At 51.9% G+C, this 12,330-nt stretch overlaps 1 protein-coding gene across 6 annotated transcripts in view; it reads right to left on the bottom strand.

Moving 5' to 3' along the window:
* Window positions 1-1,609: 1,609 nt before the first annotated feature.
* The window catches only part of cfap65 (cilia and flagella associated protein 65), a 212,756-nt gene continuing 202,035 nt past the window's right edge, over window positions 1,610-12,330 (bottom strand). For 3 of the 6 annotated variants that reach the window (XM_038790129.1, XM_038790130.1, XM_038790127.1), the window contains exon 35: window positions 1,610-2,139. In XM_038790129.1, coding sequence (XP_038646057.1) covers window positions 1,977-2,139 — 163 coding nt within the window. In that variant the 3' untranslated portion in view covers window positions 1,610-1,976. The remainder of the gene's footprint in view (window positions 2,140-12,330) is intronic. The other 3 variants (XM_038790128.1, XM_038790133.1, XM_038790131.1) reach the window with 3 other exon arrangements.

Here is a 12,330-nt window from a genome sequence, read left to right on the forward strand (position 1 = left end):
GGAGAAATTAATGGGGGAGGGGGCTTTTGGCCAGCCTCTCGAGGTGGACCGAGAGCACAGGGCACTGAGGTGGAGGCCGTAGGTGGGGGAGCTGCCGAGGGCGATGGTGGTGCAGATGCATTGATTTTTGGATCAGGAGAAGATCCTACGATGGGCGAGGCAGACCTAGGAAGGGAGTGAGCTGCGGATCTACTAGGACCTGGGTGCGGAGCTGATGAAGAGGAGGGCCGGCTTCAACCGGATAAAGGCTGCCCTCTTTAAGAAGGGGGTGAAGTTTGACGTTTTGTATCCAGCCCACCTGTGGGTGACATTCCAGAAATGGGAGCTCTATTTTGACACGTCAGGGGGGCAATGGACTTTACGATGGACGATGGACAGGGAAGAGAGTGAGGACATTGAAATTTGGAGAACTGTGTGCTATGTACAGTATATACATAGAACATAGAACAGTACAGCACAGAACAGGCCCTTCGGCCCTCGATGTTGTGCCGAGCAATGATCACCCTACTCAAACCCACGTATCCACCCTGTACCCATAACCCAACAACCCCCCCTTAACCTTACTTTTTTAGGACACTAAGGGCAATTTAGCATGGCCAATCCACCTAACCCGCACATCTTTGGACTGTGGGAGGAAACCGGAGCACCCGGAGGAAACCCACGCACACACGGGGAGGACGTGCAGACTCCGCACAGACAGTGACCCAGCCGGAAAACGAACCTGGGACCTGGGACCCTGGAGCTGTGAAGCATTTATGCTAACCACCATGCTACCGTGCTGCCGAAGGGGTGGGTGGCGCAATGGTGGCTGGCGTTTTTGGAATGGGGGCGAGGGGGGATGCTGGCGTCGCTGAATATGATAAATTATTACTGGGTGGCGAATATTCTCCCCATGTCTGCGTGGGTTTCCTCCGGGTGCTCCGGTTTCCTCCTATAAGTCCCGAAAGACGTGCTGTTGGGTGAATTGGACATTCTGAATTCTCCCTCTGTGTACCCGAACAGGCGGCGGAATGTGGCGACTAGGGGCTTTTCACAGTAACTTCATTGGAGTGTTAATGTAAGCCTATTTGAGACACTAATAAAGATTATTATTCGATGCGAAACCAAAGAGAAAATGCTGACAAAGGGTCACCGGACTCGAAACGTTAGCTCTTTTCTCTCCCTACAGATGCTGCCAGACCTGCTGAGATTTTCCAGCATTTTTTCTTTGGTTTCAGACTCCAGCATCCGCAGTAACGTGCTTTTATTCTTAGATGAAAATCCGGCCAGCAGAGCACTGAAACAGTCAGAAGATAAAGAGACAAAGTGACAGGAAGGCTTGCCATGGAAGAAGTGATCATCCAGCAGAACACAAAGCTTCTTCCTACTCCCATACTCATGGGTGAGAAGCCCCCCTCAGATACTAGAGTGTGATTCAAGTCATGCTCCGATTTAGATTCTGTGGAAAATGATTGGGAAGATGAGTGTTGGTATAAAACGCATCATGAGATGAACAGGGTAGACAAGCTCCTTAACCTTTCCTCCGGATCCGCGAGTAAGCATTTTTAGACTAAAATAATTTCTGAGGCATAACGTAGAAAAGGTGGAAGTAAAAATGAGGCGAAAAAAATTCAATGCACTCATTTTTAATTGTTTTACTTATATAACAAAAGGCACCGTTGTGACATCCTCTTTAACAACCTATATTTGGGATGCTCGACAGAACCAAGTCATTAAATGCATCCATTACACGGAATGCCACTTAAACCAAAATATGCAACACTGCAGCCAGGCAAATCTGGCTAATTATTTGCATTTTAAATTTATTACATAACAAATGGGATTTATTCCATCAAATTCTTTAATGCTCCGGGGTTGTCCTTTTAATTTTTTTCCCTTGCCACTCTAATTCAGCTGAGATCGCCTCTCTTGTTTTACTCAAGGTTTCCCCAGTCCTCAAGAGGCGTCAGGGGTTTAGCGCCTCCCAGTCGGCGTCGTCAGATGGTGCGGATGCTGAAGTTGTTCGCAGACAGTGAGGAGGGGGCTTTCTTCATTTTACTGGAATTTAGCAATTTCTTTCTTGTAGGCCGTTCGCGAGTTACAGTTTGGATGGTGCCAATTGACACTGCTCTCTTGAGTTCAAACAAGTCCGTATATCTGCTGGACAGATAAAATCACAGTTAAAAATCGACTGCAAAGAAAAAGACGCGTCAGTCACAAGATCACTGGACAGTAACTTTGCATGTACAGTATTTAGGACACTTAACAAGAGAGACATCAGTTGACGTCAAGCCACATGAGGTGACATCAGGACAGGTGACCAAAGGCTTGGCCAAGGCTGTAGATTTAAACGAGATTTTGAAAAGGAGAGAGAGGTCAAAAGGCGGAGAGAATTAAGGAGGGAATTTCAGAGCTTGAAGCCCAGGCAGCTGAAGGCATGGCCGCCAATGGTGGAGTATTTTAACTCAAGGTTCTGCAAAAGATCAGGATTGGAGGAACATAGAGATCTTGGAGGGCTGTGGCAGGGAGGGAGGTTACAGAGATCGGTGAGGCCGTGGATGAATTTGAAAACAAGGATAATGGATTTAAAATTGAGATGTGTCGGACTGAGAGCCAGAATAGGTTAGCGAGCATAGGGTGATGAATGGTGGAACTGGTATGAGGGGCTGAATGGCCTACTGTTTTTATGCAAACTGGTTTATTTTCATCCTGTTCTGCTCTTTCACATTTGGCTCCTGAATTTCTTTTCATCTGCAGGTGCAAAGTCAGAGGGCGTGTTTCTCCGCCCCGCCGCACCAGTGGGGTTTCCCATTGTGGGGCAGCCCCACGCCATCGGGAAACCCCCGGACTGCAGGCCCAATGGAGAATTCCGAAGGCGGAGAATTCAGCCCAGAGTTTCTCCCCCTTGATATGGATGTGAAGAGGATAGTTCCTCTTGACGTAGAGTCTAGAACTAGGGGGTCACTGTTTAAGAATATGGGGTGGCCTATTTCAGACAGAGATTAGGAGAATTTCCTTTTCTCAGATGATCGTGAATCTTTGGATCTCTTCCTCAAAAGGCAGTGGAAGCAGAATCTTTGAATATTCTGAAGGCAAAGCAAGATAGACTCGGGGTAAGTAAGGGGCTGAAAGGTTGTTGAGGGATAGGCAAGAATATGTGGTTGGGGTTACAATCAGATTAGCCCTGATCTTATTGAATGATGGAGAAGTCTGAAGGGGCCAAATGGCCTCCTCCTGATCCTAATTTGTATGGGTGCATGTTTGAAGATAGGTAACTCCATGCTGTGGGAGCACTGGGGCAAAGTTACCCTATTGGAGCAGAAGTGTTCTGCTTGGCATGACCAGACAGCTGGAATTGTGCTTGTGAATTGGTGTTTGAGTTCTCAAAAATCCAGGGACATAGATTCTTGGAAGAGAGATTGAAACCCTGTGGTGTGGGCCATATTGAAGACATTTCAATTGGTGCTACTTTTAAGAAAGAATCCCAAGGCGAGATCTACAAAGGTGAAGATGAGAAACCCTCATGAGAGTGAGAGAGAGTTTCAATGAGATTGGTTGACTCACAGTGTGACTAACATCTGGGTGGGTTATTGAGAAATCCCTGGTATCCGTTTTGGTTGCTGCTGCCATTTATTGTGCATTGTGGTGTGTCTGACCCCAGTTTGTCTGTGAATTAACATGTACCTCATACTTCCCCTGAAAGTTGAAGTGTAAAGATAGATGCGGGGTGCGATTTAACAGCCCCGTTGCACCTGGCGCGGATTCATGTATGCCCGGTAAATCCCGGGACAGGTCAAAATCAGGATCCATGCAGGATTCCAATCGGTTCGCAATCTAACGGGCCCACCACCATTGGTGGGTTTCTGATCCCACCGAGACACCGATTGACACCAGCTAAAATCAATCTTCATCTCATTACGAGATGGAAGTCTAATTTAACGCCCTCCCAGGTACTAACCTGCTCCCCAGTGAGTGGTCACGTTTAGCGGTCCTATTTCAAAACAGGAACCTGGCGCAATGGCTGCTGAGGGAAGCGCAGGAGGCGAGTAGCCGTTTTCGTGAATACAGCCTAGGGACTGCTGCTCCAGTACTCAGAGGCGTGGAGGGGGGGGGGGGCGGGAGAGTGAACCTGGTCAGGAGGCAGGGCTCCATCGGTCGGGGTCTCCCTGGGTTTGGGGAGTGAGAGGCTCAGCGCCTGCGGGTCCTGCAGACCATCCCTGAAATGTGTACACCCATAACAGAGACAACTACGGCCACTGCCTGGATGTCCCATTAAATACTTCCGGAACAGAGCCCTGTTCGTGGTTACGTGCTGAAGGTAACTTTAACTCCCTTCGACTGTGATCAGCCTCCAGCTCCACACCTGAAAGAACTAGCACTGTTCGTTTCATGAGCATTCACATATGCAGCTTGTGTTTGCTGTTTGCTCCTGCTGGTGGTTGCAGATTGCTGGACGCTGCTGTTGCTGTTTCCTTCCTTTTCTACAGCAGGAATCAGGGACAATTAATACCTGGGTACTGGACCAGAGGGGAACGGATGAGCCCAGAAGGCAATCTCGTTTGAAGCAAGGAGCCGCTGCGGGACAAAGTGTGCGACACTGTTCCAAATGGGCCAGCTACGAATCCGTTGAAGAAATGCTCTTGCAGATCATTTTATTGGTGTGGTGAGTGCTGCATGTAACTGGCACGTCACCGCGGGTTAAACACGCTGGAAGTCAGGGATGTTCAACTGCACCTTGAGCGCCAGTGGATGCCAGGATTTGGTTCCGTTGAGATTGGGCCGTGTGGGAGGGGCCTGCACAGCGGTGGCTCCTGGTTGGAGAATGGCACGGATACGTGGAACAAGTCACACATTGATGGACAGATCATTTCTACGACAACGTTCTGGATGTGATAACAAATTATCAGGCTTCCCCTTTGTTTCTGATGAGGAAAGTGTGGGGGTAATACCGTGTTTTATTTTTGTGAAAATGAGCTATGTATTGGTACCAATATGGAACGGTGTTGTTTCCTTGTTGTTTAATGGTGATATGTGGAAGGTTAGGTTGTTGATTTTCAAATCTTTGTAACTGTTGATCGTTCAATAAACAAAATATTCTCAAGTGCAATAAAACTGAGGCCTGGACACTTTGTCTGAACCCTGGGGCATCAATGGCACCGAGGCAACAGCTGATGTGGTTGGGGCGGGGTTCCCCAGTACATCCGGCTCAGTGGATGGTACCCTGAGTGAGGGCGGGACACGCAAGGATGGGGGAGGCTTGGGTTATTTAAGGGTCCCGGGTGGACGACCTAACTGATTGTCGGTCTCTCCTCCAATTCCTTACAGATATAACAATATGGATAGTGTCGCTGACCCTGTAGCGGCAGCCCAGGTGGCCAGACCCTGCAGAAGGTGGCAGCAACCTCGATGCAGGACCCCGTGTGCAGGGGTGTAGATCCGGCTGCCCACCAGGCAGGAGAGGGACCCAGAGAGGGACGCCGGTATTGGCCCAATATGCACAAGTGTCATTGGCCGTTTGAGGAAATGCTGGAGAGCATGTGTTGCAGGATGCTCCATCTCAACAAGGAGATAGTGCAGCACCCGTGCCATGTCTCCGCGGACCTGGCACCGCGAGGAGGAGGAGGCCATCATTCCCGGTGGCTGTGAAGGTCACTGCAGCCCTGATCTTTATGCCACCGGTTCGTTCCAAGGCTTGAGCGGGCCTTGTGCAGCATTTCACAAGGTACAGCCCACAAGACCATCTGTAAGGTAATTGTTGCCCTGCATGTCTGGGCAGCTGGACCAAGCCCATCAAGATGCCTGGGCAGCTGATGGCGCGTTTGTCGCCTTGTGCGCACCGGCACATCAGGGAATGCCCTTCATTAACAGGAAGGGGTTCCACTCCCTGAATGTTCAACTCGTGTGTGAACACAGTCTCTGGATCATGCATGTGAAATGAAATGAAATGAAAATCGCTTATTGTCACGAGTAGGCTTCAATGAAGTTACTGTGAAAAGCCCCTAGTCGCCACATTCCGGTGCCTGTCCGGGGAGGCTGGTACGGGAATCGAACCGTGCTGCTGGCCTGCTTGAAAAGCCAGCGATTTAGCCCAGTGAGCTAAACCAGCCCCTGTGTCAGCACGCTTCCCAGGGAGCATGACACACCTACATCCTGGAAAACCTGGAGACCCCCAGCGCCTTCGAGGACCACCCCAGGATGACGGGTTGGCTTTTGGGGGATAAGGGGTACCTGATGACGCCGGTGCTGAGGCCGGTGACCGATGCGGGGTGCAGGCAGGCCTGCTGAGAAATAACATGACAGAAGCTTCACAAGTGTCAATATAACATGCATTAATTGTGAACATTCATAAACCTTATTATCCCTAGCTACAGATGGAGTGCCCTGCCAATGTAATAATAATATAATAATCTTTGACTTCCGGTGGCAACCATGGAGGATTAGGTCGCACATTCGACAGCTCCCGCCTGAAACAGACTTTCGGACCTTTTCCCCGAATTTTCTCGGACTTTATGGGATAGATCGGTGAAGTGGACGATATTAAGAAGGATTCCCTCTCCGATGTATGGCTAATTGGACTAGAAGTGGCCTTGTGAAAAGACTCAGCCCTGGTAGAGTGAAGCAGTCGGAGCTGGTACTGCGGCGCAGCATGGCGGCGGGTCAGGACAAGGGAGCGGTGGCTCAGTGGAGTAAGGAGCAGCAGATGAAATTCTTTAAGGACTGTTGTTTCGCTGAGCTGAAAAAGGAAACACTGGACCCGATCATGGCTGCGATCGATCAAGCGGTTTTGAATCAGGCGGCCCAAGGGAAAGCGAAACAAGAAATTGAGCTGAAGTTGCCCAGCCAGGAGGACTATCTAACCGTGCTGGAACACAAGGTGGAGGTGTTGGATGAGCGCCACAAGAGAATGCAGCAGAGGTTGGAGGACCTGGAGAACAGGTCCAGGAGGCAGAACTTAAGGATCGTGGCCTCCCCGAAGGAATTGAGGGGCCGAATGCGAGAGCATATGTGGTGAGTATGTTGGAGACGCTGATGGGCCCCGGGGCATTTTCTCGGCCCCTGAAAGTGGACGGAACGTATCAAGCCCCCGCAAGGAAGCCTAAGGCGAACGATCCGCCGAGGGCAGGGTGGTGCGTTTCCACCGTTTTTGCGGACAAAGAACTTGTCTTGCGGTGGGCCAAGAAGGAGCGGAGCAGCAGATGGGAGAACAGCGAGGTGCACATCTATCAGGACCTGGGAGTGGAGCTGGCCAAGAGACGTGCTGAGTTTAACCAGGTGAAGGCGATTCTCTTCAAGAAGAGGGTGAAATTCGAGATGCTGTATCCAGCACGGTTGTGGGTTACGCACGAAGACCGGCACATTTACTTTGAAGCACCAGATGATGTATTGTCTTTTATGAAGGAAAAGTAGTTGGAAGCGTTTTAAAGGACACTTAAGTCTTGAAGGAGTTATGTGGCGGCGGTTTGTAATTTTTGTAATTCTTGTATCGGTTCAAATAAGACTATGAGGTTCTGGGTTAAATATTGGGCTGGGGTGGTGGTCTGAGGGGGCTTTGTTTTTGCAGAGATTGGATGCGGAGGAGAGAGGGGGGTGCCCAATTCTGTGGGAGGTTGGGTCTGGTTTCAAGCGATTGTTTCTGCATTGGTTTATGTTCATTTCTTTTACTTGAGGTTGTTTACTTACTGGGTGCTGCGATGTTTTTAAATGGTTTATGCATGTCGGGAGAGGGGTTCAAACAATAGGGAGCCAGACTGTTTGGCACCAAGGGCAGGGGCTGTCAGGGTCAGCTGGCTCTCGGAAGCGTGCTGGGGGGTGCACATGTGCTAAAATGGTGCTTGTCCCGGGGGATTAGGTTTTGGAGCTGGTGTGGGGGGGGAGAAAGGGGGAAGCTGCTTCGCTGACAGGGGAGGAGCTATTATCAGGGAACAAAAGGGAGGTCGTGGGCGGTTGCTGCCTGTGGGGGAGCTCGGGAATCGGGGGGGTGCGCGGGCTCTGGGCTGGCCAAAACAAGGTTATGGCTAGTCGGAACGGGGTGGGGGGGGGGGGGGCAGCAGGGGTGGTGACAGCCCCCCCCGTCCAGGCTGATTACGTGGAATGTGAGGGGTTTGAATGGGCCGGTCAAAATTTCACGCATTTAAAGGGGCTGAGGGCAGACGTAGCAATGCTTCAGGAGACACATTTAAGATCATTGATCAGACGAGATTGAGAAAGGGGTGGGTTGGTCAGGTGTTTCACTCTGGGCTGGACTATAAGACCAGGGGGGGTAGCAATATTGATCAGCAAACGGGTGGCGTTTGAGGCTGGAAGAATTGTGGCAGATAAGGGGGGTGGATATATTATGGTGAGTGGGAAGCTGGAGGGTGTACGGGTGGTGCTTGTAAATGGAAACGCTCCAAACTGGGACGATGTGGGATTTATGAGATGGGTGTTAAGCAAGGTCCCGGACCTAGAGTCTCATGGCTTGATCATGGGGAGGGTATTTTAACACTGTCATGGATCCCGATCTGGACTGGTCAGAATCCAGGATGGGAAGGAGGCCTGCCGTGGCGAAGGAGTTGAGGGGTTTTATGGAGCAGATGGGGGGCTGGGGGGCGGGGGAGACCCGTGAAGGTTCGGATGGCCGAGGGCGAAGGAGTTTTCGTTTTTTTTCTCATGTCCATAAAGTTTACTCTCGCATTTATTTTTTTTGTCCTAAGCAGGGCGCTAATTCCTAAGGTGGCGGGGACGGAATATTCGGGCGATTGCCGTCTCTGATCATGCCCCGCATTGGGTGGATTTGCGGTTGAGTGAGGAGGGCAGCGCCCGCTGTGGAGGCTGGATGTGGGGTTGTTAGCGGACGAAGCGGCTTGTGGGCGGGTGAATAAGTCCATTCAGAATTACCTGGATACAATGATACGCGTGAGGTATCAACAGTGGTGGTTTGCGAGGCTCTGAAACGCTTGCAAGAGGGGAACCAATTTCGCTTTGGTCCCACAGAGAAAAGGTGAAACGAGCAGAGAGGGAGAGATTAGTGGGGGAGATACTTCGAGTGGATAGGAGATATGCGGAGGCCCGGGCACGGGGCTCTTGAGGGAGCGTTGGAAACTACACGGAGTTTGAGTTGTTGACCACGGTGGGGGTGGGGTTGAGGAGGGCAAGGGGGGGCGGTCTACGAATATGGGTAAAAGGCGAGCAGCATGTTGGCGTACCAGCTTAGAAAGAGAGATGCGGCCAGGGAGATTGGGGGAGTAAGGAATAGGGAGGGTAACATGGTCTTTGACCTGGGGGGTGAACAACGTTTTAAAAAATCTTATAGCAAACTATATGAGTTGGACCCCCGGCCTGGTGTAGAAGGGATGAGGCAGTTCCTGGATCAGCTTAGGTTTCCGAGGGTGGAGGAGGACCTGGTCGAGGGGCTGGGGGCCCCGACTGAAGCAGAGCAAATTGTTAAAGGACTGGAGGGCATGCAATCGGGCAAGACTCCAGATCCGGACGGTTACCCGGTAGAATTTTATGAGAAGCTCTCAGAGGTGTTGTGCCCGCTGCTGATGAGGACCTTCAATGAGGTTAAAGAGAGTGGAATGCTCCCCCCAAGGATATCGCAGGCCTCGATTTTGCTCATCCTTATACGAGAAAAAGACCCAGAGCAATGTGGGTCATATAGGCCGATCGCACTTTTGAATTTAGATGCCAAGCTGCTGGCTAAGATTTTGGCCACTAGGAAAGAAGACTGTGTCCCGGGGGTGATAGGGGTGGACCAAACCGGATTTGTATGCTATTCGCTCAATGCTAATGTTCGGAGGCTTTTCAATGTAATTATTATGCCCTCAGAAAGAGAGGAGGCGGAGGTGGTGGTTGTGATGGACGCAGAGAAGGCTTTTGATCGGGTGGAGTGGGACTATCTTTGGGAGACGCTGGGAAGGTTTGGGTTTGGTGAGGGCTTCATCGACTGGGTGCGATTGCTCTACCAGGTGCCGGTAGCGAGATGTGCACAAACCGGCTGAGGTCGGTGTACTTTAAGCTACACCCTTTAAGCTACACTTGGGAAATGGGAGTCATTACACAGGCTCAACCTAACCTGCTGGTGGAGGAAATGGAGGGGGACTTTAAAAGCAGGAATTAGCTTTACCAGTCTGAAGACGCCGGGGAACGGTTTCAGATATTTACAAGTCCGGGACTTTCTGAAGAAACAGATGTTAGCTTTCCCGCTGATCCCGCCACGGGGGATATAGGACAGAGTAATGTCTGGTACCTGGGTGGGGGAGGGGAAAGTGTCAGATATCTATCAGGAGTTGTTGAAGGCGGAGGAGACTACGGTGGAGGAACTGAAGGGCAAGTGAGAGGAGGAGCTAGGTGGGGAGTTAGAGGCGGGTCTGCGGGCAGACGCCCTAAGCAGGGTTAATTCCTCCTCAGCACGTGCTGGGCTCAGTCTAATACAGTTTAAGGTGGTACACCGGGCACACATGACGGCAGCGAGGATGAGCAAATTTTTCGGGGTAGAAGATCGATGTGTGAGGCGTGCGGGAAGCCCAGCAAACCATGTCCATATGATTTGGGCATGCCCGAAGCTTAGAGGGTTTTGGCAGGGTTTGCCAAGGCAATGTCCAAGGTGCTAGGTACGCGGGTGGTGCCGAGTCTAGAGATACCAATCTTTGGGGTGTCAGGAGACCCAGGAGTTCAGGGAGTGAAAGAGGCCGACGTTCTGGCCTTTGCCTCCCTGGTAGCCCGGAGACGGATCCTGTTAATGTGGAGGGTCTCAAAACCCCCGAGTGTGGAGACTGGGTTTCTCAAGCTGGAGAAAATAAAGTTTGCCTTGAGGGGGTCAATGCTGGGGTTCTCTCGGAGGTGGCAGCCGTTCGTCGACTTTCTCGGGGAAAATTAAAATGTCAGCAGAAGCAGCATTCTGAAGGGGGGGGTGGGTAGGTGCAATATGGTTAAGGGATGTACAGAAGGGCTTGGGTGGGAAATGTCTAGTTTACCATGTTGATGTTTATGTTATTATTGTTTTGTTTGTTGTTATAAAAATTTAGCAAAAGCTTCAATAAAAATATATTTTAAAAAAATATAATAATCGTTATTGTCACAAGTAGGCTCACATTAACACTGCAATGAAGTTACTGTGAAAATCCCATAGTTTCCACACTCCGGCGCCTGTTCGGGTACACGGAGGGAGAATTCAGAATGTCCAATTGACCTAACAGCACGTCTTTTGGGAGGAAACCGGAGCACCCGGAGGAAACCCCGCAGACACGGGGAGAACGTGCAGACTCCGCAATGGTGCAGTGACCCAAGCTGGGAATCGAACCCGGGACCCTGGAGCTGTGAAACGACAGTGCTAACCACTGTGCTGCCGTGCTGCCCATCTCCCCCTGGGACATGCTGCGGACTGCCCGGCAATGCCCACCTTCCCCTGGGACATGCTGCGGACTGCTCGGCAATGCCCACCTCCCCCTGGGACATGCTGCGGACTGCCTGGCAATGCCCACCTCCCCCTGGGACATGCTGCGGACTGCCTGGCAATGCCCACCTCCCCCTGGGACATGCTGCGGACTGCTCGGCAATGCCCACCTCCCCCTGGGACATGGTGTGAACTGCCCGGCAATGCCCACCTCCCCCTGGGACATGCTGCGGACTGCCCGGCAATGCCCACCTCCCCCTGGGACATGCTGCAGACTGCCCGGCAATGCCCACCTTCCCCTGGGACATGCTGCGGACTGTCCGGCAATGCCCACCTCCCCCTGGGACATGCTGTGGACTGCCTGGCAATGCCCACCTCCCCCTGGGACATACTGCGGACTGCCTGGCAATGCCCACCTCCCCCTGGGACATGCTGTGGACTGCCTGGCAATGCCCACCTCCCCCGGGACATGGTGTGAACTGCCCGGCAATGCCCACCACCCCCTGGGACATGCTGTGGACTGCCCGGCAATGCCCACCTTCCCCTGGGACATGCTGCAGACTGCCCGGCAATGCCCACCTTCCCCTGGGACATGCTGCAGACTGCTCGGCAATGCCCACCTCCTCCTGGGACATGCTGCGGACTGCCCGGCAATGCCCACCTCCCTCTGGGACATGCTGCGGACTGCCCGGCAATGTCCACCTCCCCCTGGGACATGGTGTGGACTGCCCGGCAATGCCCACCTCCCCCTGGGACATGGTGTGAACTGCCCGGCAATGCCCACCTCTCCCTGGGACATGGTGTGTCGCAATTTGCATGTAAGGGCACCACACCTGGACAGGAAGTGGTTGTGCTGGTCGAGGGACAAGCGCAAAGAACAGATGTGGGGAGGGTGCAAGGTGTCAGCCAGTTATATGGGGGGGGAGCGGTTTGGGAATTTGAGGTGGAAACTATGCGAGGAGAGAGGTGGTGACTTA

This window comes from Scyliorhinus canicula, chromosome 2 (assembly GCF_902713615.1).
Source record: "Scyliorhinus canicula chromosome 2, sScyCan1.1, whole genome shotgun sequence".
NCBI lineage: Eukaryota > Metazoa > Chordata > Chondrichthyes > Carcharhiniformes > Scyliorhinidae > Scyliorhinus > Scyliorhinus canicula.